The sequence below is a fragment of the Cervus elaphus genome, chromosome 21 (assembly GCF_910594005.1).
Source record: "Cervus elaphus chromosome 21, mCerEla1.1, whole genome shotgun sequence".
Lineage (NCBI taxonomy): Eukaryota > Metazoa > Chordata > Mammalia > Artiodactyla > Cervidae > Cervus > Cervus elaphus.
Window position 1 is genome coordinate 68,787,270 of NC_057835.1, and position 27,889 is coordinate 68,815,158.

Here is a 27,889-nt window from a genome sequence, read left to right on the forward strand (position 1 = left end):
GTTACTCCACAGTTTCCCTTGGTGAACTGCCTCAGTCTCTACTGCTCTAACCGACTTCCATGAAGGCCTATTTACAGAGTGCTTGCTGGGTCTCAGGTGCCATGCTGCATGCCCTCACATTTAATCTTCCCAAGGACCCAAGAGAAATGGGTCAGAGAAACTAAGACACTTGACCAGATCTAGGACTTGAGACATCACTTTGCCAGCAAAGGTCTGTCTATTCAAAGCTATGGTTTTTCCAGTAGTCATGTATGGATGTGAGAGTTGGACCATAAAAAAGGCTGAGGGCTGAAGAATTGATACTTTCAAACTGTGGTGTTGGAGAAGACTCTTGAGAGTCCCTTGGACTGCAAGGAGATCAAACCAACCCTAAAGCAAATCAGTCCTGGATATTCATTTGAAGGACTGATGCTGAAGCTGAAACTCCAATCCTTTGGCCATCTGATGCAAAGAGCAGACTCATTAGAAAAGACCCTGATGCTGGGAAAGATTGAAGGCAGGAAAAGAAAGGGATGACAGAGGATGAGGTGGTTGGATGGCATTACCAATTCAATGGACATGAGTCTGAGCAAGCTCTGGGAGATGGTGTAGGGACAGGGAAGCCTGGCATGCTGCAGTCCATGGGATCGCAAAGAGTCACACATGACTGAGCAACTGAACAACAACAGGATTTGAAACTTCAGCCTTCTTCAGACTGTAGCATGTATTTTCCAACTTAAGTAGCTTACCTAGTAGTAGCTGGTCAGCTGAATGCAATACCATGCTAATAAAGCCAAAATCACCAGTCCCCTAGTTTCCATTAGAAACTTTGGCTCTGTTCTAAGGCCAAAGACCTTTCTTTGGCTTTTCTTAATAAGACAGCTCTCAAAATGAATATAGAGATGTACCAACACCCATCATTATCATTGGAAGAGTTGAAGTTTACATACCACTGGTGATATGAAAAGACTTTGGGAAAACACTTATTGAGATTAGTACCTAGAGTCTTCTTAGTCCATAACCTATTTCAGCAGATGTAAAGTTTACAATGGTTTTAACTCACAACCAATTCTTTATGAAATAAAAACAAATTTTCTTAATGTACGTCACATAAACTGAAAAGGTTTTGCTTCTTAACTGGGCTGTGAGTTCCTTAAGAAGAAGAACCCTGTAAAAAAGATTTGTTTATAAGCTAGGCCTGGGTGATAAAAATAATAGAATTAGCCATTAGGCTATGAAAAGACATGGCAGAACTGTAAATGCATATTACTAAGTGAAAGAAGCCAATCTGAAATGACTACATACTACATGATTCTAACTATGCATTATTTTGGAAAGGCACAAACTATGGAGATAGTAAAAGAAATCAGTGGTTTCTAGGGGCTGGGAGGGGAGGACGAACAAACATGTAGGGGGATAGAGGACTTTTAGGACAATGCATTTATTCTGTAGGCTACACTAATGGTGGATACACGCCCATTAGAAATGTGTCAGAACCCATACAATGTAATACATCATGGTGAGCAAACCCTAAGTTAAACTCTGGACTCTAGGAGATTATGACCTGCCAATGTAGATTCTTGCTCCTTGGAAGAAAAGCTATGACAAACCTAGACAGCATATTAAAAAGCAGAGATATTATTTTACCAACAAAGGTCCGTCTAGTCAAAGCTATGGTTTTTCCAATAGTCATGTATGGATGTGAGAGTTGGACTATAAAGAAAGCTGAACACCAAAGAATTGATGCTTTTGAACTGTGGTATTGGAGAAGCCTCTTGAGAGTCCCTTGGACAGCAAGGAGATCCAACCAGTCCATCCTAAAGGAAGTCAGTCCTGAATGTTCATTGGAAGGACTGATGCTGAAGCTGAAACTCCATTACTTTGGCCACCTGATGCGAAGAAACGACTCATTGGAAAAGACCCTGATGCTGGGAAAGATTGAAGGCGGGAGGAGAAGGGGTCAACAGAGGTGGTTGGATGGCATCACTGACATGATAGACATGAGTTTGAGTAAACTCCAGGAGTTGGTGATGGACAGGGAAGCCTGGTGTGCTGCAGTCAACGGGGTCACAAAGAGTTGGACACAACTGAGCCACTGAACTGAACTGAATGTGGATTCATCAGTTGTAACAAGTGTACCTCTCTGTCACAGGATATTGACAGTAGGGGGGGGAGTTGTTGAGCATGTGTGGGGGCAGGTGGTATACAGGAACTCTCTGTGCTTCCCACTCAATTCTGCTGTGAACCTAAAACTGCTTTGAAAAGCAAAGCCTGTTTAACAACAACAACAAAAAAGCAGTAGGTGGCAAATGTCAAAACGATCATGAAGAGTAAGGAGGAGCCATTTACAATATAATGAAAAGACCAGTTGTCCTTACACAGTTTTAAAAGGTGCCTCTTAAAAGGAACATTCTGTACAATTTTTTTAAAAGGCACATTGACAATAACCTGATGACGCGATGCGAAATAAAACACACCTTTGTCTGAGCAGCGATCTTGTCCTGTATCTTGCTCAGCGTTGTGGTTTCCACTCTCGGAGCACTACTAGTGAACGGTATCTTTGGAATGGGCCGAGACGTGGTCAGCTCTGGACTCTCTCCATCCTCATCAGCTCCTGGAAGAATAAGCAAAGACGAGCTAAGCACATGAGTCACAACACAGAATTCTACAGTATCAGGCTATGTGGTCTCAAGTTGACCATGACAGAGTCACGTTTTTTCACAATACCTGCTCCTCAGGAACTCAGCATAAACCTTCCTGCAGTCTTCAGAGCAATAAAGAAGTGACTTCAAAGTGGATCTGTGGGGAGCCTGGCATTTTTTTTTTCTATATTATTATTATCCCAAATGTTCTCAAGTAACTCTTTTAAAAATAATTTATTTATTTGGCTGCATCAGGTCTTAGCTGCGGCATGAGGGATGTTTCATTGTGGCACACAGACTCTCCAGTAGTGGCCTGTGGGCTCAGTAGTTGCCGCACCCGGGCTCTCTGGTTGCAGTGCCTGGGTTTAGCAGCTCCATGGCACGTGGGGTTTTAGCTCCCCACAGGGATCAAACTGATGTCCTTTGCGTTGCAAGGTGGATTCTTAACTACTGGACCACCAGGGAAGACCCTCAAGTAGCTGTTCTTTTACTTGTGTGTTCAGTCTCTCCCCCTCAAGAGACTGCTTCACTTCTATGCTGAAACATGCTATATTTTCCATTTTCCATCACAACATGAAAAGGGAACACCAACTTTATCTGAGTGAGCTGCTGCACTTCCCCTGTTCATAGTCAGACTTAGTCTCAGCGGTGTTGTGCAGACTCACCAGCTCCTCCCACACCATCTATCCCATTCTCTGCTCTACTCCCCCTAGTCAAATGTCCCCTGTCACCACACTGCTGGTGACTTAACTGTTTTGTTAAGGTCACCATTCCCCTCCACATACCATATCCAGTGGCATTTTCCAGAGTGGTCCTCATCTAATTGAACCTCCTAGTATCACTGGACACTTGTCAACTCCCACCTCCTTTCTGATACACTACCTTTGGGTTTCTATGACTTTGACTTCCTGACTTTCCCCTCACCTCTCTGGCTATTTCTAAGTCTCCTTTGCAGATTCATTGTCTTCCACCTGCACACAAAATATGAAAGGTTCCTTAAGGCTGAGCCCTAGGCTGCACCTTACTCTACACTTTCTCTCTCACCCATGGCTTCTGTTACATCTAAATACAAATGAAACCCAAGCTAACCCAAGTGGTTCCCTTCTGTCACTCCTCCAAAATTTAGACCTACATATCCACCAGCCTACTTGGCATTTTCACTTGAATGACTCAAAGGTAGTATATACATCTCAGTCACGTTCAAAATAGAACTCGTGGAACAGACCTGTGGTTGCCAGGGGAGAGGAGGTAAGGAGGGAAGGACTGGAAGTTTGGGATTAACAGATGCAAATTATCATACATAGAATGGATAAACAACAAAGTCATATTGTATAGCACAGGGGACTATATTCAATATCCTGTGATAAACCATAACGGAAAAGAATATTGAAAAAATATACCCAACTGAATAACTGTCGTACAGCAGAAATTAACACAATATTGTAAATCTACTATACTTCAATAAAATTTTAAAAAACTAGAACTCATGATTTCCCTGCGTCCCCTCTACAAACGCAGTCTTTTCTCCTCATGTTATCTGGCAGTGAGTGGAACCCTTCATTCCTGTAACTCACAGCTCTGGCTCCCTCCCCTCTTCCTCACCACCACATTGAATCCATCACCCAGTTCTATGGATTTTACCTTCTTTTTATGTCTCCACTCTTAACATCTTTCTATAGTTCCAGGGCTACCACCCTCACCCAATCTTCCCATCAATCACCGGGCCTCCCTTCTTCCTCATTTCCTTCCAGCCCACTGTGCACAGATGGGCTGCAACCCCATCGTTCTCCTCTTTAAAACTGTCACAGCGGCACTCCACGGCTCTCGAGGTGAATATAAAACGCCGCCGCCTCTTCTTGTGTAGTCCAGTCCTGGCCTTCCTTTCCAGTTGCCTTCAGCATCATTTATCCTGTTATCCCCTAGACTCCAGCTGTGGTCCCCTGATCTTCGGCCAGAAGTCTTTGCCTAGTTAATTTCTAAACCTCACCTCTAGATTTCAGCACAAGTGTCATTCCTTGGAGAAGGCCTCCCTTCCACATTAGAGTCTTCATCACCTGCTTATTTAGTACCACCGTCTTACCCTAAGACTGCATTTATCACAAGTTTGTAACAATACATTTGTTTGTGTGATGACTGACTAAAGTTTCCCCTGAGGGACAAGGGACCGAAGCTTCCTATGGCTGAGGGATTGGATCTGATTGGCTCTCCAACAGAATGTCTAACAAAATCCCAACACCTCCAGGCGCCGACAGTAAGGACTAACCACTGACTTCCAACTGGGCACTATGTCTTTTTGTTTGTTCATTTTGCCTTTTTACAAAAATAACATTTGAGAATTGTTCACATTCAAATACAACATTCTTTTTAAGTTGATCATTTGTCAGACTTATAACAACTCAAAAAATTCAAAGTCTGTAACTCAAACTAACCTGCTTCCTCAGACAGGAAAAAATGATGAATAGCCCCAGACTCCGCATGGAATCATGTTAAAATAACAAGCAGTTCAAAAAATATGAGGTAAGATACTAGGAAAAGTGCAAAGCTATGAATATGACTCATTTTAAATATTTTAATATATTGATTTCCTCCAGCATGTACACTCATTATTCAGAAAAAAAAAATGGTGAAGGGTATATTGAAATAAATATGGGATTTGGCATTAAACAAACTTAGTACTTGTTCTGGCATTTATTATCTTTGTGTCCTTGGACAAATAATGCTTGAGTTAGTTTCTTCATCAGTAAAATGGGGATAACAACCACTAATTCTCAGAGGTGCAAACATGATATATATATATATTTGAAAGCATTCTGTGTATACAAAATGTTACATAACTGTGAAGTGAAGTGAAATCGCTCGGTTGTGTCCGACTCTTTGCGACCCCATGGACTGTAGCCTACCACCCTCCTCCATCCATAGGATTTTCCAGCCAAGAGTATTGGAGTGGGTTGCCATTTCCTTCTCCAGAGGATCTTCCCCACCCAGGGATCGAACCCGGGTCTCCCGCATTGTAGGCAAATGCTTTACCGTCTGAGCCACCAGGGAAGTCCTACATAAATGTAAATCATTAATAATGATGGGTCCAAATACACTGCTCTCTCATATCAGCTTCCCTGATTTTCCATCAAAATTTTATACATAATATGACTGATTTGCATCTTAGGAAAAAAATTCAATGAGAAAAGAAAAATTTTCAATTAAAGGTTTTCGAGACTCTCTTGGCTTACAACAGTTACAAATATGAATCACCAAGTTAGGAGTTTGGAGAATTCGTTGTGAAAGAAGAGATTTTGTAAAATAGAAAATTCTGTCAAGTTAGCACTTCTTAAATTAGATGAGTGACCCACCTCAGGTGGCTCTTCCACTGCATTTATCATCTTTATTAAAAATATTGACTCTCTTACCCAAACCAGAAATCTGGGGACCCCACTGATCACATCTCCCTCACCCCTGACTTTCAGCTCTCACTGTCCTCTTTGCCTGAGACAGCTTAGACTTGAGTCCAAAGCCTGTTTCCACCTTGGAAACTCTCCTGCTTAAACTCTCCTTCTTAAAATCAGTGTCATCCTCTCTTTCTCCATCATGGAACCATTTTTATCTGCTTCCATTGTTCACTGAGTTTCTTCTTTCAAAAAAAATAACATTTTCTTCTACTTAATGAAGAAATACATCTTTTAAAAAAAATAATGCAGTTTTTTCACAGATGAAATTGGGAAATAGAGAATATAGGAAGGAATAAATAAAATTATTCTACCATCAGAGAAAGCATCATTAGATTTTATTTACTAAAGTGTCCCTAGCACCTAGAATGGTGTCTATTCCCCCATGTTATGGGTCATTGTTAAATACTTGTTGAATGAATTGAGTAAATATCTGCCTATTATCTCATCTCCTAATGAGTTGTTCATTTCTGACATGACCGTTTCACTCTCCAAGGACTCTTGCACTCTTACAATGTTCCTTTTTTATAGTATCCTCTTCTTGTTTCAACATTAAAGCACCTTATCTCTCCAAATTTAGTAAGTTTTTCTGTTCTCTTCCAATTTGGGGCTATAGGAAGGTCTCTGTCTTTCAGAAGTCCTCCTGTAAATGTCCAGGGAGCCTTGGTTGTCTTCTCATACTTAAGAGGGAGAGGTTGAGCAGCTGACTAGAAGCTCTGAGCACACAGAAGTCTGTTAAATGCCAACATCAGTATTTTAGAGTTATTTCCTTTGAGTTGGTTCAAGTCCCTAGAGAGGGAGAAGGCCAAGTTCTGGGAACCGACTGGGAGAATATAACTTGGAAAATCTCTGCATTAACCTAAGCATTAATCTCAGAACTTGTTCTCCCTGTTTTCAACGTGGGGCCCCCATCCCCAAATGTGCCTGGTACATTTCCAGTCCAAAGACCCTCTGTTTTTCCTCTCCAGGTAACAAACCTCCAGTTTTCTTCTCAGGTCAGGAGCATCAATCTTTTTGCTGCATTCTGATGGGAAGGAATTAGGGAATCTACTTATTTTTTTTTTTTAACTTTTTATTGTGTATTGGAGTATAGTTGGTTAACAATGTTGTGATAGTTTCAGGTGGGAAATCTCCTTACTTCTTAAACTTTCAGTCAGTCATCCTGAGTTTAGTACCATCTTCACCCTCCATCTAGTGGCATGAATTCTAGGGCCCCGTGGGGACTCTGTGGTGTAAATTAGTTTGCTTCTTTGCTCTTCCCACCCCTGCCCCCATCCGCACCCCACAGCTGGCTAACTCAGCTTTCTCACATCTGCCAAGTCTGTTACTACAAGCCCATCTGCCTCCCAGCTTTCAAAACATTGTGGCCTTTGGCTCCTACACTGTTCCATTTGTCCTCATGAGTTTAGGCCCAATTCGTTTATGGTCAGTTTGGTTGGGTATTGGGAGGTATATACCTTCAATCCACCACCTTTATCCGGAACTCTGCATTTAACTCTTACACTTTTGTTGTACAGTACCTTCTTATGTTAGATCATCCATGACATGGTGTAACAATTAACCTTTTTTTCTCATTTCTACATTTTTCTCATCTGACTCTTGGTTCTTTGAGGACAAAGACCTAGTCTTTCATCTCTGTGTCCAAAGAATATGGTCAAGCATCTGGCACACAGTGAATGTCCACGAAACGTTTAAGTGGATGGTTGAAATTTTCAACTTATATAGTATGAGGATGATCTATCTTCTCCCCTGGGAGGTACCCTCTGGGTCTCGGGCCATGCCTGCAGTCCCTGTGCTCGTCTACGGAACGGTGTGACAGCGAGAACAGAGGGAACGCTGGCCAAAACCCAGGAGATCCCCGTCTCCACCGGGGGCTGTGCGTCAGCGAGGCAGGGTCTCCTCATTCTAGAGTGGGCTTTCAGGACACAAGGAGGCAGTAGAGCGAAGCAGTGAAGAGAACACTCTCCAGCCCAGCTCCCTGGCCCCTGGCCCAGCTCCACTTCCTTCCAACAGTGTGATCTGAGGCAAGCTATTCAATCTCCTCAGGCCTCAGATTTTCTCCTGTGAAAAACAGAGGTAACAGAATCTGTCTTTATAGAGATGTTATAAGACTACGAACAGAGTTTGACATGCAGTAAATAAGTAATAAGTAAAGGGCTTTACAAATTTTAGTTATAGCTTCTGCTACCTTTAAGCTGAAAATCAACACCCCCAGTATAGTGCAAGGAGGTTTCCAAAATCCAGAACAATACACTTTGCAGCAATGATCTGCCCAAGGTTGCAGCCAAGGCAGAAGCAATGTGGGCCCACATTTAAGTCTGAGCTCGATCTGTCTGATGAGTGGTTCAGGATTTCAAACAACCACTTCAATCCCCTTCCACCCGGATGGGGGACATGGGGGGCTTCCAGAGGAGCAGGACTGAATCTGCATTCTTTATGTTAAACTTAAGGACAATCTTAGCAGAAATCAGAAAAATGACTTGGACAACCTCTACAAGTCTCTGACAACTCTCAGATTCTAAGATCTGTGAAATGAGGACCAAAATGTATGTATAGGTATATTTCCTGAGACATTTTGAAGAAGACAGTTACAAAGCACTTTTGAGGTGTTAACAAAAAAAAAAGAGGTGCCATGAGTGAACAATATTAATAGAGTTGTGGGCTACAGAGAACAACTTTTCACACTCATCCTGCGTGTGTGATATGTATCACTCTCCCCAGAATAACTAGGGCTATTTTTACATGAGGACTGCATTGTAAGCTCACTGTCAACTAGGTCGGCCACAACCCTTCTTGTCTCTCTCAGACTTGCCATTTTTCAACCTAAGATACTCATTCTTATATAGCTAGATCTCTCCCAAAGACACAATTTTAATTTGCTCTGGCTTATTCTAAAGCCCATGCTGATCTGATTGTGAGACATCTACATTCAGCATTTGTTCAGTTGCTAACTCATGTCTGACTCTTTGCAACCCCAGGCACAGCAGCACGCCAGGCTTCCCCATCCTTCACTATCTCCCAGAGTTTGCTCAAAGTTGTGTCCATTGAGTCGGTCCAATGGACCGACCCAACCATCTATCTCATCCTCTGTCGTCCTCTTCTCCTGCTCTCAGTCTTTCCCAGCATCAGGGTCTCTTCCAATGAGTTGGCTCTTCACATCAGGTGGCCAAAGTATTGGAGCTTCAGCTTCAGGATCAATATTCAGGATTGATTTTCTTTATGATTGACTTGTTTGATCTCCTTGCTGTCCAAGGGACTCCCAAGAGTCTTTAGCACCACAGCTTGAAAGCATCAATTCCTTGATGCTCAGCCTTCTTTATGGTCTAACTCTTATCTGTACATGACGATTGGAAAAACCATAGCTTTGACTATACGGACTTTTACCAAATGTTGACTGTAAAATGAAATTCAAATCAAGGAAGATCCTGGATAAGACTTCCCTAGCATGCTGCTGACCTTACCTTCCTGATCTGATCATTAATACATGCACAAGCTCCTCCTCTTAGTTTCCTGGGAGCCAATCCTGGCACAGGTGAAACATGTCCCAGGTATAAGAAATTGATTGCAAAATGATCAAATCCTTCATCTTCCTTGTAGTGTTTTCCTCTGCACTGTGACAACCCTACAGCTCCCTTCACTAGGAAGCAGAGTCTGGGCTGGGCCTATGACTGGCTTTGACCTATCAAACATGGCAGTGAAATTGTGCCCATTCTAAGTCTTGACTTCAAGAGCCTTTGCACACTCCTACTTGCTATCTTGGGATCTCTGTCTCCTCCCTGTGGACAAATGGCTGGCCTTCTGGAGAATGAGAGCCCACAATGACCAGAGCCACGTCTGCCTGGCTACCCCACAGATATGACAGAGCCCAGCAAGATCAGCAAACTCAACCTGCAGCTGACCAATAACACGGAAAAGAGCCCAGTCAGGCCACCTAAACTGCCACCCTGAAGACTAAGGAGCGAAACAAAATGACTGTTGTTTTAGCCACTACACTTTGGGATGGCTTGTTACGAGGCATTACTGAAGTAACAGGTAACTGATCCACCACAGGAGTTGAAGATATCAGTGTACAATCATTTTACTTGGCTGCTACATTCTCCCTCCTACTTTTGAGCAATACACTAGTAGTAAGAAAATGTAACTCTTCTTGGTCTCACCTATAAGCTTTAAGGTAAGGTTGGCGGTTCTATGAAACTTGTATTGAAGGGTGGTTTTCATGACATCACCCTGATAATGTTGACAGAACACTGACTACACGCCAAGTAGCAAGCTCTAAGAGCTACAGATGCATCAACCCCTTAAGATTCATGACAACCCTATGTGGGAGGGATTATTGTTATCTTCCATTCTATAAATGAGGAAACTGAGGTTCAGCCAAATTAAATATATTCCCAAGATTTCACAGCTCAAGTAGCTGGGAGCTAGAATTCACACCCAGGCACTGTGACTCCACAGAGTGTGCCCTTAACAATTATGCCTCCTGCCTGTTGCCCTGAAGCACGTTCCAGTAGAGTGTGAGTGTATGTGTGTGTAAGAGTGTGTGTGTGTGCACGCGTGCATACACAAACACGGAGAACAGAGATGATGTGGAGGTAGCTGGCCTTACCCGAGCCTGACGCAGAAGCATAGTCATCATCATCAATAGGATACACTCCTGAAGCTTCTTCAATGGAGCTGTTGTCAAGGTACATGTCTTTATCAGATGTCAGCTCTGCCCGCTGAGAAAGGAAAGAGAAGGGGTTTAGGATGGTGAGAAATTAGGAAATGAGTTTATTCATTCATCTCACTGTTCAGGCTTATACCTCAGTGATTACCTGTCCCTCTTTCCTGTTCCTCTAAACAGACGATTTTGTCCCTTCCTTTCCTCGGCACACCCTGACAAGTCGCATGATGTCAAGGGCTGACCACAGAGAATGCTCCTGAGGGAAGCTTACGGAGTCTAACCCAGTGGACCCAAGATGCCTCAGAAGCACCTACCCACAGGCTTATTTCCTCACTTCCCACTAAAGCTGTCTGAGTTCCAGTGGGCCCAGTGCTAGCTGGAGCCATCTGCTTTCCCAAAGTCACCGTGAGGCTCCTTGATTGGAAAAGCTACAAGACAGTTAACTCATTTAAGACTTCCTTGGGGATGTATTAGGGTTCTTGGGCAAAATCACCTCCCAGGGATGCATCAAGGTCCCTTGGACATTTACAGGCCAGGCCACACTCAGAGAGGCACCATCATGGCCAGGAGCTCTCAGGGGCCATGCAGAGGCCAGCACCACACCCCGCCAGGATCAGAGCCCATGAGGCTGTGGACCGGGGCAACAGCCCACCGCGAGCCACATCTGGGGCCCACAGGCTTAGTGGAGCCTTAATGACAAATGCAGATAAACCCACACAAGCGCATTCTTTTTATATTCCTGGCACTGGGTAACAGCAAATCACACGCTGAATAGGGAAAGGGATCATTCACTAAGTCGACCAGTTCCACAGCTTCTTAGCTCTTCAGTAAGAGTTTTAGTATTAAAATTCAACCTAATCCTGCCAAGAGAGTCACTCACATGAAGTGGAGGCTGAGTAGACGTATAATTTTTCTTAAATGGTTTCAGTAAATTGATATTTTACCACCAGTATCTCATGAAAGCCCAGAAAACAAACACAGCAGCCTGTCAGCCTCTAAAAAACACTTGTGTTTGGAAAAAGGCAGCACTCATTATTGTCCTATTTTTTAAAAAATCAAATGGAATGTTTGTTCTTAATAGGAATGACAAAAAAATGTTTCCCTCATTACAGTGGCTTTCATCAGATATCCTTTTATTGATAAAATAAAGCCTTCTTCTGCTCCAGCTGTCACTGGGCTGGAACCTTCCAAAGAGGACGCCAGGGCCACCCCACCACAGCACCACTTTCTTCTCTCGGGTTTCGACAGCTAATTGGAGAGACCGAAGTGTCCTAAACCCAAGCCGGTGTCCTCCAGGCCTCAGTGACAACTACCGTGAAGGCACGGATGCCCACTTTGCTTAAGCGGCCATGCCAGCACATTCTGAGAACTGGGACCTTAATCAGGGACAGGTTTCCCAGTGGCCTGGCTGGCAGGCACGAAGTGACCACCCTGAGACAAGAGTGTGCTGGAATTTTCCTAGAACAGTCAGAGCTTAACTCTGCCCTCCGAGGCCATGCTGCATGATAGCAGTCTCCAAGGCTCTTACTAGTCTGGCTGGGTTTCCCAAAGCTCGTGAACCTACAGGATCAGGAGCCGTGGGTTCCACAGCCCCACCATCGGCGTCACTGACCCTGGCAGTCTCTTAGCTCCTATGAGGGCAAGAACTGTGCTTCACACATCCTCAGTTCACCCAACCCCCCACAATCACAGTATCTGGTGGGCAGAAGGTGCTCAGCAAACACCACGTGGGCTGTTTGCTGTCCTGCGTGTACTAAACTTTGCCCTATGAATTCCATCGGCAGGACCCTCTTATTCTTTCTCTCAAGTCCAGTCTACAAAACAGGCTCTGTTTTTTTCAGACTTTCCATGTCCGCTTGTTAGAAACTACTATTTTGGATTTTGTAGCCTGTGAACAATTTAAGACAAAGGCTCGGTGTTATTGTTAATTGTCTGGTGAGCACTTTTCTGAGGCCCCACAGCAGAGCACACTTGGAGAAGGCAGGGCCTCAGTGACCTGAGTTCTCTGGCCCTCTCGGAAGGCATGGGGATTCAATAAATATTTGCTGACTGAGATTACCTAAAACAAACTGGACTTTGACTCAGGCTTCAGAGTTAACACATGTCACAAGATCCTCAGGACTTCTACAGTTGACATCTTTCCATCCGAAGCCTCGGAGATCATCGGTCCCAAACGATACACGTGGACAGGGACCTATTTGCGCAACCTTGAGCTTAAAAGCAGAAACCTGTTTGCCTTTTCTCAACACTGAATGATTTTTTCCTCTTGGCTCTGTCAAAGTTGGAGGTGGCATGGGCCACACGAAATATTTAATCCCTACTTATAAACTGCAAGTGTATTCATTAGGTGACCCAGTTGCTAGACGGGCACGTCTGTCTCATGCACAGGCTGATGGGCCAAAACACGTCTCCCAGAGGACTGTGGCCACCTCACGACTCAACCACACAGACTGGCTTGACAAGCAACTCACTTTTCTACGACAGCCAGCTCCTTAGGAGAAGGCTGTGGGACCTGAATTGCTACAAGACTTGGACTCTGGATGCATCTAAAGAAGCTGGCACCCCCTCAGCCCCTCGGGCTCTGCGAGGCTCCAGGGCAGTCCTGGGGCTGAGGGAACATTTAATGTGCTCGAGGGCAGCTAAAAGGATTTGTTCCTCCACTGTCTGTTGTGGTACAAATAATTATGACATCACACTAAACATTATCTCCTGCTCTGACGTCAGGGGCACCAAGCGCCTAAGAGGAATTGCCAATATCCATCCTTCCATAGAGAGCTTCACTGGTGGCTCAGCAGTAAAAAAAATCCAATGCAGGAGTCGCAGGAGCTGCACATTCGATCCCTGGGTTGAGAAGATCCCCTGGAGGAGGGCACGGCAACCCATTCCGGTATCCTTGCCTGGAGAATCCCATGGACAGAGAAGCCTGGTGGGTACAGTCCATAGGGTTGCAAAGAGTCAGATACAACTGAAGAAGCTTAGCAGATGCGCACGCACGCACACACACACACACAACTTTCCATAGTCTGATCTCAAATAAGCAGTCTTCTTTTCCCACTGTAGCAGATAACGCTCGAAGAAAACCTCCACTGTCTTTTCTTCTAAACAAAAAAAAAATCTTTGCAAACATGACAATTCCTTTGGTGAAGACTCCACTCTCTGTACAGAGAGGATTGCTGCAGTTAACATGCCCAGAAAGGGAAATGAATTCTGCACTCACATTCCCTGGGGGCGAGGCACGCATCTTTCAAAAGCCAAGGAAAGGGGTGACTCAAGACTACGGCTTCTCCACCAGCCAACTGTGATTTGCCTCAGTTGGGAGCAGAAAACCCCAAGACACACGGAACACTCTTGTGTTCGATGAGACAGAGCCGCTGCATGAAAGAAAGCAACGGGGAGGAAACGTGCAGAGGCCCAGCCCGACGGCAGGATTTCCTCTCGAGTTGGTTTCATTCGGGACAGCCCGTGACCAAGGGGCAGCGTCAATCCTGTTGGCTAACAGGGCTCAGAGTACAAGCTGGAAGAAAAACAAAGCTGGTCTTTCAGACCTGTCTCCCCTCAGCTGACGTGAGACATGCTGCAGGAAAGCAGAGGGAAGATGTGGGAAGCAACGAGGTACAACGAGAAGGAAGAACGACCGCAGGAGGTTCAGCCACGACCCCGAGCCCTGAGTCACCTCCACTGAGGAGGTGATGCCTGACGGCCGGCAAAATCTACCTTCGTCTCCCAACTCTATCGCTCCCTCCCTACCCTTCAAACTGCAGCAACCGCCGCGACTGTTACAAAGGCCTCCCCCAGCCACCCTCAGGGCTTTGTCTTCGAATCCATCATCTGCTGAGGGACCATTCTTAAACATGACCACAATGCTCCCCTGCTGATAAAAACCCTCTCTTGGCTCCCTATCTTCCACTGGATAAAATAAAAACTCCTTGGCCTTGAAAGACATTCTTCTACCACACGACCTCACCTGCATTTCCAGTCAGTTACTGCCACTTCCTCCACCCAAACCCCAGGTTCCATGACACATACACACAAAAATCAAAAACAACAAAAAATCTCCACTCAGACCTGGTGACATCAATTTACTTTATACAAAACCCCTAAGAGGAAATAAACTCCTCCAAGGACAGAAAATTGAGGGGCTTGCGTACCTGAGGATGATGAAAACCAATATTCTGACAAAACAGTTCAGCCCAAACATATATGATATTTGTAATAAAAATGAACAGAGAAAATGCTGGTTTGGTGCATAGAAGACCACAAGTGCACTAATCTCAAAATAAGAAATATCACAAATCTTCCCATTGTCTCAGCAAAGAAAATTTGTGAGATGGCAACTGAATAAATCTACTTGCTGTTTTTTTTTATTATGAGGTAAAGCTTACATCCGGCAAATATCATGTTTCAAACTGCCAGGGTGGAAATCTGCTATTTAGAAATTAAGGTCTTCCTTAAAAGATACACTGCCTTATCTACTAGATGGATGTCCTCTAAGTGCCTTAAACTAGCGCAAGTGATAAACAGTGGTCAAGATAATTAAAGCTCAAAGCAGCAGGTGTTAAATTCACCTTATGGTGGAAACTTGGGCTTCCCTGGTGGCTCAGTGGTAAAGAATCCACCTGCAATGCAGGAGCTGAAGGAGATGTGGGTTCGATCCCTGGTTCGAGAAGATCCCTTGGAGCAGGGCATGGCAACCCACTCCAGTATTCTTGCCTGGAGAATCCCATGGACAGAAGAACCAGGCAGGCTACAGTGCATAGGGTTGCAAAGAGTTGGACACAACTGCAGTGATTGAGCATGCACACATACGTAGTGGAAACTTAGGCTGATAGCAAAGTCAGAAAGTAGAAAGCCTATTTATGGATACCACCACCCCAAACCCAACCTTCAGAAAATTAGCCTTCAGACATAAAAGTTAAATATTTGTGTGGCCTGGTATGACACTCTGAATCACATAATAGAAAACAAGCACCTGGATGATGTTTCTTAGTTTTAGCATAAAGGCACATTCAGTCCTGACTTGGACTCAAAGACTCAAATGTTTATTTACTTTTATAGTGACTACAAAGCACCAAACTGGCTGTAACTCTAGCTTATTTTTCCAGAGATGACTTAATAAACTATTTTATTACTAGTTAACACACACTGTAAATGAAATAATAATTAAAATTTTCCCCTACATATTCCCACAGAGATGATACACTTGCCCTTAAGATGAACTTGCCAACTCTGGCTTAGGTAGAGCCCATGGAAACATATAATCTTAGAGCTTGACTGGACATTATAGGCATCCGGATGACCTATTTATTTCAAAAGTGAAGACACAGAACACCACAGTGATAAAGTCACTTAAAAATCATCTGGTCTACTTGGTGGCCAAACTGGAGCCCAAAACGTTTGCCGCCTAATTCTGGGCTCTTGCTATTGAACTGTACTGCTATCAGAGCTAGTCAGCCTGGGGTTCAAAAGGATTAACTGTAGCTAACTGCTAAGTGTTTATTATGTGCCAGGCATTCTGTGCTAAGTGTTTTATAAGCACTGGCACATTTAATCATCTCAACAATCTCCACTGCAGACCAAGGAACTGAGGCTTGTCCAAAGACAGACAGCTCAGAAGTGGGGAACAAGGATTTATGTCCAAGTCAAGGCTTCCAAGTGTGCGCTCATTGAGAGTGCTGGCCTTGCTGGGCCTGCCCACTACCCCTGCCCCCTACCCTGCCTTGTAATTCACACGTAATCATAATAAAGGCCCTGAGAAGAACTGTAATAAAAGAGTCCTGTTGAACTCTGCTTGATCCAACACTTTCAAACTTTGGCCATGGAAATTCTCCCCACCTGCCCCGAAAATCTATTTAACATCTTTCAGAACTAGTGTTTTTGGCATTATAGATGGGGAAAAATCTGCGTGAAGAGTTAGAATTCTAGCTTAACAATTTCTTCTCTGCCTAACACCCTGTACACTGCCCCTTTGAAGGAAGCCAACTGTCACTCATTCATTTTTAGTAACACCTTCATCTCTATTAGGTGTCCCATCCAAATCAAAGATGTAATGGAAGGAAAGAAACCTCTGTTTACTGTTGGGAAACATACTGTGGTCCCTGAACATGTGTGAGATGTGACTGCATTATATATTTACAGGCAAGTGCTACCGTATTTACCAAGCACTTATTCTAAGGACTTGTTTACAGAAAATGCTCTGCTATCTAACAATGGCCTAGACTTATTCTACCATCCTGTGCGTAACTCGTACAAAAGCTGAGGTCACACATGAAAGCAGATTCTTAAATTCCTACTTAAGAAATCCTTAAGAAAGATCTTTAGCTCAGACCTGCTTCAAAAAGGTCCTTAATTACATAAAAAGCTAGTCTCTAACTTTAAGAAACACTTCAGCATGCCTTCCATTAAGGGGAAATTTAGTTTAAATTATTTACTTGTGTCTATTAGGAAAATAAACCCAATTCTGGAAAGAAAAAAATCAGGTTTATGAAGGCAGAATCACATTTGGGTGTGAAGTATGAAGCAAAAAGATGGCTGGGCTGCTCAGAAAAATGTCACATCAAAAAATAAACTTTAAGAGAGTCAAAACATCAGCAACTGTCAAAAAATGCAACTAGTTCCATGAACCTTTTGAAACAAACCAAAGCATGGGAGATGATAGAATTCCTACAAGTAACTACTTACAAGCCTGCAGGTCTGAACCACTCATTCAGAATTTACTAGTCATGGCAGATTTTCCTGTTGGATGTGGTAATCTTACCTCAACCCTTAGAATGTACATTCCCTGAAGAGGCTGAGGAATGAGGAGCAGGTCTGGTGTTTTCTGTATCTCCCACTGCTGAGAGCCAGCATATGGGTAAAGGTTCAACAAAGAGTCGCAGAGGTCACATTTTTCTGAAAGGCTGAAAGCAAGCTTAAAGCCATTGGGTGAAAGAAAATGACCACATATTTTAAACAAGTTACCCGGTTACCACACAACAGGGAAAACGCAATCCATGAATTTTACAAGTTCTCCTTATGTAAAGGGCAATGGAATTTAGCCTTATATTGTGAGGAGGACTAACAGAAAGATAAGGATGACTTTAGAAGAATTCACCAACTCACTAAGAATGCCTCCAACGAGCCGGGCACAACACTAGTCTCTGGAGTACATCGGAATGGCCGAAAAGTGTTTTAAAAAGTAACACTGAGTTAGTGTACTTCACAGTAGAAATTTTCTTCTTTGTTTAAAAAAAAGAACAGAATGTGGGTCAAAGCACTTCGATTTTCTAGCCAACAAAGCTCAAACAAAATCTTTCTCTAATAAAACGCTCAGCCCAATAATCATCATGTTAAGAAAAACAACAGCAAAAAATTCTGACCAAAGGATTACTTGGTTCAACTCAATGTATTATTTATGATTCAATAGAATTCGTGTCATTGTCACAAAAGATGTCTCACCATAGGCATGTTGGTGTGGCTGCTTCAAAATTATTTTTCTTCCAACAGGGTTTGTCTATTGAGTCTACAGTATGGTCCTGGCTCAGTAAGTGGCTTGGTGGGTAAATTTAAACCAACATCTCAAATAGGAGGACCCAGAAGCCCCTGTACGCTAACCTAACTGAAGGATGCAATTCTCCTCTGCAGTCCCACCCCCACCCACAAGCATTACGACATAGAACAGGCAGGATTCAGGGCCTCGGTCCCATTTCTCTTTAAACTAGACCTTGGTAACAACAAAGGGCCCTGATTACGGACACTCCCTTGCCAATATGCAAGACTAGGCTCCCTTGCCAATAATCGTATCACTGCCATATCACTCTACAAAGCCCCCTGTTCCACAGTCCTCAGTCTCTACAGGCCACCATTTCACAAAGAAAAGCCGTCAGCTAAGCTGAGCAGAAAGAAATCTAAACCTTGCACCTAAATTCTTGACATACTTTATGCTTTGTCACCTAGAGAAAATTACAGGGTCAACTAATTAAATGCAAAATCTCTCACCTGAAGAGTGTTTTCACTTTATGTCCTTTTGTAACTTTTGAGTTTCGAAACATCTATATTGTGAAATTCAATCTATTTTTTAAAAAAAATTTTCTTCCTAGGATTCAGTTCAATTCAGTTCAGTCGCTCAGTTGTGTCCGACTCTTTGCGACCCCATAGACTGCAGCACGCCAGGCCTTCCTGTCCATCACCAACTCCTGGAGCTTACTCACACTCATGTCCATCGAGTTGGTGATGCCATCCAACCATCTCATACCTGACGTCCCCTTCTCCTCCCGCCTTCAATCTTTCCCAGCATCAGGCAGGGTCTTTTCAAATGTAAACAAAACCAGTCTTCCTCTTCGGGGGTCATGGATGTCAAAAAGGAGGTAGGGGGTGAGGGGTGGGCAGTGGGGGATAAGGGCAGAACACACCACAACTTCACACTTCTGTTTGCGAGAAAGGGTTCAGATTCTTGGTCCAAAGACAGAAGGTAAGTTACCTTGGTCTTGAATTAAATTTGTCGGCACCAAAACTAGGGCTCTTATGGAGCAATGGATATTAAAGCAACGCCTGGGCGGCGCGGGGAGGGGGGTTATGTTGAATATGCATGACACACAAAAGGAAAATGTTCATGACTTACAGATGTGCTCTGAGTGGCGCTTTCTTCCTTTTTTGGAATATCAAACAGAGGGAAGAGAGAGGTTTGCTGCCATGTTATTATAAGCACTGCTGCCTCTCTCCCTCCTGAACTAAAATATTCTAGTATTTATTTTGCCATCCATATGACCACAGTTTAGACTAGAGTAAAAATAGAAGCTGTGTGGGCCTAACCTGAAAAGCCCCAAGGGCTGGAGAGGGTCAGGATTAATATATTCTAACTGAAATAACCAGATTCTGTTTCCTGGTTGGTGTTTGGCAGGAGAGGGGGGCAAAAAAAGAGATTTGGAATGTATTTCTCATTCAGAAGTGTTTTGTAAAAACTACCATAATGGAACAGACTCCAAGTCAAGCACAGGAAGCCAAGAGGCTCTGGTTTAGATTTAATAATTCACTCTAAAGGCTTTTCAACTGCTACAATTTTAAGCCCTAAGGCACAGCCACATATATTCTCCACCCTATACGGGAGCTGACGGCATGCCCCAGGATGCCTATGGGACAGGAAAATGGGAAAGACCTCAGGTCCAAAGAGCAGACCATGCCCTGCCAGGCTCCAACTAATGCTGGAGAATAAACCTGCTCTCAAGAGATGCGGGGCGGTTGGTGGATGGAATTTCCAACTGAGCCTATTTCAGGTCTAAGATAGCACTGAGATTGAACGTTGATACGGACACTTTACTGCATGCCTGTAAAGAGGAGCTCTATGTAAAAGATGCCAACTTACAGAAATGGGCATGAGCCCTTTGGGAAGCACCCTGGCAATGTGTTTTAAGAAGATACAAAATCTTTTCTACCATCTGATCAGATATTTCTACTCTCAGGAATTATCCTAAGGAAATATTCTAAAAAGAAGGCGAGGTGGAATGTTTACTACTGAATTAAGGCAAAACCACTGAGACAATGTAAATGCAACTACAGAAGGATAGCTATGTCAATTATGTATCACACATTAATTTTTTCAACCTAGCCATTAAAAATCATATCCCACAGAAAAATGAGGAAACATGTTTGGACAACACACTATATTTAAAAAGTATATACTGCTTTAATATTTTCTAATATTACAACTCTAAAAATTTCAAATCAGTAGAAAAATGAAGAGACTCAATTGGTGAGGGTGGTGGCTTGTGAATGATCTTGTTCCCAAATACTGTTATATTTTCCCAACATATATATGCTGCTAAAGACACAAATGATGGAAATCTCCAGGAACCAGCTTCCAAACATCAACAGGACTTTTAACAGCTAATGTATTTAAACAGACAGATACACACATGTATAAAGAGCCTAAAGAAAGCATCATGGAAGTACACAGGTGTATAAGTGACAAACACACACACAAAAAAAGCGCACACTTGAGGAAAGTGCCGCAGAATCACACCACAGTGATTTGGTCACTCCTGATCCAGTTTATCTGAAGCCATAAAGGCAAAAGGTCTATTAAAATGGATATTTAATCACAAGATTCTAGGTTCTAAAAGGCCCTGGGTCTCATTACCCATCTCAGTAGTTACTCTTTGCTTCTGGGTTATTTGAAGCAGGGAAGACACTCCACGTCAAGGTGTGGCTGTCGGTGCCCCAGTCAACAAGCTCCCTTCCAGTCTAGTCCCCACCGGCAGTGGCCACTATCTGACCTGGAAGCACTGTGCCCTGGACACACTCCAGGGCTGATGTGCCAGTGAGCCCTGAAGACGTTTTGAGTTGCTCCTGGTTTTCAGGGGCCATTCTGTTACATTTCCTGATAACTCAGTTGGTAAAGAATTTGCCTGCAATGCAGGAGACCCCGGCTCAATTCCTGGGTCAGGAAGATCCACTGGAGAAAGGATAGGCTACCCACTTCACTATTCTTGGGCTTCCCTGGTGGCTCAGCTGGTAAAGATTCCGCTTGCAATGCAGGAGACCTGGGTTCGATTCCTGGGTTGGGAAGATCCCCTGGAGAAGGGAAAGGCTACCCACTCCAGTATTCTGGTCTGGAGAATTCCATGGAATGCACAGTCCATGGGGTCGCAAAAAGTTGGAAACGATGGAGCGAGTTTCACTTCACTTCACTCTGTTACATCAATGTTGTCTGTCTGTAAGGGGAGCCTCTTGTTCTATCTCTCCTTTTGCTGATTCTAGAAAGCCTTGGGTTGCCAAGGTGACTACCTGATCTAGGAGACTTTTTCAACGAAGAAAATGACATGTGACTACTTCCTTACCCTGGAAGACTGAAAACGTGACAGTGCTTATCTAAATAAAAGGAACAAAGCTAGACAGAAGGAGATACCTCCAAAGATGATGAGACCACAGATTTCAAAACTGAAGTCAAACTGTTCTGAAGGGTGGATTTTTAATACCAAGTGTCAAGTCACAGAGGTGGCTATATTGGGAGCTGAAGGTAATCACATTCTTGATTATCTCTCAGAAAAACATCCTGATTCTGCCCAAGACTCATAGCCCCTGGCCTTGTATTTCTTTTTGTTGTAGAAAGGAATTGTTCCTGACCAAACTCTTCAACCAATTAACAATGAAGGCCACGCAGCCTTTAAGAAATGATTTCCTTAACAAAGGAAGCAGGCAAAGATTTAAAGGTATTAGACACTGATTACGAAATCCACTGTGGACCCTGCATGAAATTCCACAAGAAATGAAACCTGAGCTCTCAGACAAAAACACCTGTTTCACAGGGAGTACGTTTATAGTCATGTGACCTGTGCCATCTCTTATGCGAATGGATTTGAGAAAGCACTCATGTTGGTGTTGTTGAGTGTTGTTTATGAGTTATTTATCTGAAGATAACATTTACAATCATACCAAAGGAAGAGGAAGGAAGCCGTGTGGATAGTCATATTTTTTCCAAACAATGATAAACACTTCATTGGCTGTTCAAACTAACATGTGGGAAAAAAACCTCAAAAACCCAAAAGGTAACCTAATCCCCACCACCCAGCGCTGCCTTCTGTCCTTCTGGTCTACCTCCATCAGCGTCTATGGAGACATTCCAACATCCTGCTGATAGACTCCTACACTCTTACGATACAAGGGTATGGAAGATGAAGGGAAAAGAGGAGCCTGCAAGATGGTAAAATTACATGCTCAATTAAAAAATGATATTTAAGAAATGCTTTCGAGAATATTTTTTTTGAAAAAAGCCTATCATTATTATTTTTTTGCACCCAAGTGAGGCTGATTCATGGTAATTCCCTAGTGATAATTAAAAATCTCAGTTGGAACACACATTCATAAGCACATATCATAAGAGAAATAGCACTTCATTTTCTAAAAATACAGGAGATAAAGAAAAGCAAATATTAATTGTTGGGAGTCAAAAACATATCAGATCATCTCAAGGAATTTTTTCCCCCAAGTAAATCCAGTAACAAAAGCTGCTTACCAACTGATTCCATCAGTTCTAAAGCAAGCCATACCAAAGGCCTATGGGGTGATTTAGCACTCATGGGTACTAAATCTAACAATATTTTCTAAAAGTTCCCACATTCCCCAGGATTTTGACTTCTTCCCAAATTAACGGGCCACCCCAGGCCTGCAAATAAATGTCTTCTGCAAAGCAACCCATGGCAAGGTCTATGTAACACGCCCCACCTTTTCAGATGACAGCCACCCGGGGCTGCTTGTTACATCTTCATTTCCTAAAGCGCACAGGTCTTACTGAGAAGTAAAGCCCGGGGAGCCCAGCCCACATTCCTGGTCTCTCACTTTGGTCCTGTCACAGCCGTTCAAGATGGGACCCGTTTTGGACAGATGTGACTGCTCCAGGCACCCTGCCGCCACACAGCGTCTCTGCCCACAGAGTGGAGTTTATTATTTAACTGGGACGACATCAGCGGGCAGCCTGATTAGAGCTCGCTCCTGGGGCTCGGTGTAAGAGGCCCACGGAAGACGCGTCCACTCCTCACCAGCCTCCAGGTAGCAGATGGGGATGTGGAAGCTGTGGGCCATCTGTTTCCATGCCTCCTTACTTGGCCTGAACATCCCTGCCTTTGGCCAATGCTTTGGAACAGAGGCTGACTTTTCAACTCTCTTTTCCGGCTGCTTTACACACCACTGGTAGAAGTCACTTGCTTCTTGCCTCTCCTGCTTTGGAGGCTGAGGAATTTGGCTGAATGACTGCAGCTGCCACGGTAACCTCTTTGGCATGCACCCCGACACCCCCTGACCTAATAGCCTTTTCCCATCCGACTGCCCTGGCTCGCTGGTGTGGCCACAAGCTCCTCAAGTGGTCACACTGCAGCGCAGCCCCCATGGAAACCCGCTTGGAACTGTCCAAGCTCATAGCAAAGAAGGAGGTTTTTAATACAGATTGTTCTTTTTAAATCCTTTACAAAAACAGCTGTAATCAATCGTGCTGGGGGGCTCCGTATAAAGCTGCCACTCGGAAAGCTCTAATATTGATTCTTTCCCCTTGCATGGCTTTTAAGAAAACAACCCCATGTGAAGAAACCATAATCAATTTCTCAAGACTTTGCTAACATGAAACAGTGTCTAAATTAAAAATATACTTTTTAAAATTAAATGAAAATCATAGTAAATATAAGAAATCCATCCATTATCCTGCCTTTTATTCGAAGGCCGACGTGTTAGTTTTTAAAGCAAAGTCAATTGAACAAATGCAATAATTATTAAATACTGATTAAATCTCAGCAACTCTTCTGAGAGTTGTTTAGCAGGTGACACTAGCTGAAAGATTAAAGGGAAATCTGTCTTCATTTGAGGTCTGGCATTTCCAGTTCTTCATTTGCAAGATAATATACTATTTTCTCTGTGCCTATTCTTAGAGAAACTATCAATTCTAAGCCTGTGTTTATAGACAGTCATGATTCCAAGTGGTCACATCCTGACTGGATGTCCAAATACCAGAATATTTTAAGCCTTTTCACAGGAATTCTGGTTGATATATTATTCTGTCAAATTTGCCTTTCCACATGAGGCCCCTTAGAAGCCTGAGCATGCCAAAAGGTGAAAAGTCAATATTTAAAGCTGCAGTGTGCAAACAGAGCAATTTGGTGCTTTCAGTTGAAAATTATATTAAAAACCCTCACCAACATCAACAGCCAATTTCGGGATTAGGCATTAAGGAAAAGCACAATTTCATATAATGTCTGTTATCTGGACATCAATGTAGAAGAAAAAAACCTGAAGACTTCAGTAAAATGCCATACATAAAATGAATACAGAACTGAGATCTAAGCAGACTGACAACCCATAATATTTTGTGTCAGCATGGCACTTACCATGTGAATGAAATCAGATCTGATCAAATCCAAGAGCTAGGAAAAAAAGAAGGAACACACACACACACACAAACACACACAAGAAAACTTAACTGCCATTTGCTTTTGCTCCCAAATAAGAGTAATTTCGATTTCAAGGGAGAGAGCTACAATTTCTGTGGCAAATATCTGATATTCGTTCAAGATTCACATTCCTGGAATCCAAGGACCACAGGATTTTACTCAGGGATGTGTGTACAATTTGCAAACTTATTAGTTGAGAAGTTTAACTCCCTTTCCACACCCACCCCAACCCCTCAAATTAGAGAAGGCCCCTGCTTTTTCACCAAGCTAAATAAGCAAGAACTCAGAGTTCTGTAAAAGTCCTTAACACTAGCTGATCAAGGGCCTAAACCTTTGTCAAGCTGGGCCTCCTGGGGTTGTCACACAAGGAGGATTTCACAGCTTCACTGCCCTGAGCAGCCTTTTTATCCCTAGTAAGTTATTTTAAGCAACTTTGCTCCAGCAGATAAATCTCTGGCCTTCCTCTCTTCCATTGTAAAACTGCTGCAGCTCAAAACAGCTAAGCCTTAAAAAGAAACCAGAATCGGCCTGGTCAACTCACTTCAATCCCATCCTCCTATTTGAATGCTCTAGATCAGGGCCATTCGACAAAACTATCTGTGATGATGACAATATTCTAGACGTGCTCTGTCCAACATGGAAGCCACTAGACACATATAGTTATCAAGTGGTTGAAATATGGCTGGTGCAACAGAGGCAATGAATTTTTTATTTTATTTTTAATCAATTTAAATGGAAATAGCCACATGTGGCTAGTGGCTACTATATTGGACACTGCAATGCTAGGGAGAATGTTTAAACTGTTGTTGGAAGCCTGGGCATATCAAAGTTGTCTGCAGCTGCTGGGCTAAGCAGCATTAGCAGAAATCAGTTCCTAACACAGAATTGCCTTTTCTATTACAACACTCGCGTTGCACTACACACCTGTCAGAAAAAAGTAAGGATTCAATCTAAGCCATTTAATAACTATTGATTAACCAAACACCTACTATGTGCCGAAAAGTTCTATCATCTGTTTAAAAATACCAGTAAGCTTTGTGAATGGATAAACAAAGTGTGATACAGCCAAACAATGGAATAATATTCAGTGATGAGCTAAAATGAGCTAGCAAGCCACTAAAAGACATGGAGAAAACATATATGCATATTACTAAGTGACAAAAGTCAGTCTGAAAAGGCTACACAGTGTATGATTTCAACTATGACATTCTGGAAGAGGCAAAACTGGAGAGAATAAAAAGGTCAGATGTTCAGGGAGAAGGAGGAACGGATGAACAGGTGGAACACTGGGCGTTTTCAGGGCAGTGAAACTATCCTGTGGAAAAGTGTAATTGTTAATACTTGATATGATGCGTTTGTCAAAACCCATAGAATGAGGACTTCCCTGGTGGTCCAGTGGCTAAGACTGCACTCCCAATGCAAGGGGCCTGGGTTCAATCCCTGGTCAGGGAACTAAACCCCACATGGAACAACTAAGAGTTCGCACACCACAACTAAAGATCCTGCGTACTGCAACGAAGACCTAGTACAGCCAAGTCAACAAATGAGCATTTTTGAAAACCCACAGAAATACACAACACGAAGTGTGAGCCTTAATGCAAACTGTGGACTATAGGTAATGATAATGTATCAATATTGGCTCATTACTTACAACCAGTGTGTGCAACAGTAAGGGAAATGAGGTGCTGGGAGAGAGAATGAAACTACATACTATCTATTCAATTATTCTGTACATCTTAACATGTACTCCCCCCAAATAAACTCTATTAATTATCGTGAAATCCAAATCTCTGGAGAATTCTTGCCCATATATCTCTCCTGAGCTATGCTCCCTTCCAGAATAACAACACACCTTTTTGGCAAACCAGCACACACGAGATGGTTCCTAGGTGCTAAAAACATATGTACATGGCTGCATCAAAGCAACAGCAGATACAATTAGCTGCATGAAATAAATGAGACCTTCGGACTTCTAGGAGTGATAAGCGGCCCATTCATAGTGGTGATGGATGTCTGCATTCAGGCTCATTCATTCACTGTTGCCTTCACTGCCGCATCAAGCAAGTAAGGAAAGTGCCAACAACAGATAGGTAAACGCAGCCTTCTCCTGGGGAACTGTCTACACGAGTGCACCACTGTTCTGCCCCCTGACCTGTCACCATCACCCAGATAGTCTCTGATGCACTAATAAACCACAGGAAATAAAAACTCTGGCATAGCCTGGTTTTGAAAAAATTACAAAAGACGCTCTTAAGACAACTGGGGAAATCTGAATGTGGACTAGATATTAGAAGATAGCATGGACCTGCAATTAACTCTCTTGGGTAAGACCGTGTTCATATAAAATACTGTCCTTACTCACAGCGGGTGTGTGCTGAAGTACTCAGGGATAAAATATCCTAATGGACTAATTTTACTATCAATAGTACAACCCTCCAAAATCTATACATAAAGAAAGCAAATATGACTACCAATTACTGAATTCAGGTGGAGGACAGTTTTTCAACTTTTATGTATATTTAAGAATTTTCATAATTAAAAAGTTTCAGGGTAATGGGGGAGCCAATTACAGTTGAAAACATTTCATGTGACACTGAGGCTGATTATAAGGTAAACAGCTCATCACTAATGGGTCAAGAAAGTAATGTTTTCCTAACCAGGAGGAAGAGTAGATTGAACTTCACTGAAAAGTATAACAGCCTGTGTTAAGTTGCTTCAACTAACTGGACCCACAAAGGACCACATGGGAAGAGTGGAGGTGATCAGACAAATCTTCCAGAAGAAAAGAAGGTCATGAATTTGAGAGATAAACTACAGCCCTAAAGAATTTCCACCTCTGAAGACAGAAAAGGGAAAGACATGGGGATAAGAGAGGCATCTTCAGAATAAGGGGGGAAAAATCCACCTTGGATAGGAACTCCCTTATCAGAACCAAGTGTGCAGATAAACTCTTGGGTGTCCTTTCTTTGGACAAACAAGTATCTGACACACATAGATGGGAGCAGGCCATTTTCCTACGTGGGGTGGGGGGCTTCATGGGATTCATCATTTAAAAGGCAAAGGAAACAAAATTGGAGGCAAAAATTACAGGTTGTGAGTGGTTCAAATATTAGCACCAGGAAAACAAAACTACCTCCTTGAGCACATAAGTAACAGGAAGGTTATCAAACAGCTATGTCAAGGGAAAAGGATTCAGAACTTCCCACTTCCATCCTCACCTTCTCTCCATTTAATTCAATAAATTGGTGGTGGCACTTG

General features: G+C 43.1%; 1 protein-coding gene across 1 annotated transcript in view; it reads right to left on the minus strand.

Annotated features, from left to right (window-relative positions):
* Positions 1-27,889, minus strand: part of SDC2 (syndecan 2) — a 121,906-nt gene that overhangs the window by 8,290 nt on the left and 85,727 nt on the right. The window contains exons 2-3 of the mRNA XM_043880464.1: positions 10,668-10,779; positions 2,457-2,593 (exon numbers count right to left, since the gene is read on the minus strand). Of these exons, the coding sequence (XP_043736399.1) occupies positions 2,457-2,593; positions 10,668-10,779 (249 nt within the window). The remainder of the gene's footprint in view (positions 1-2,456; positions 2,594-10,667; positions 10,780-27,889) is intronic.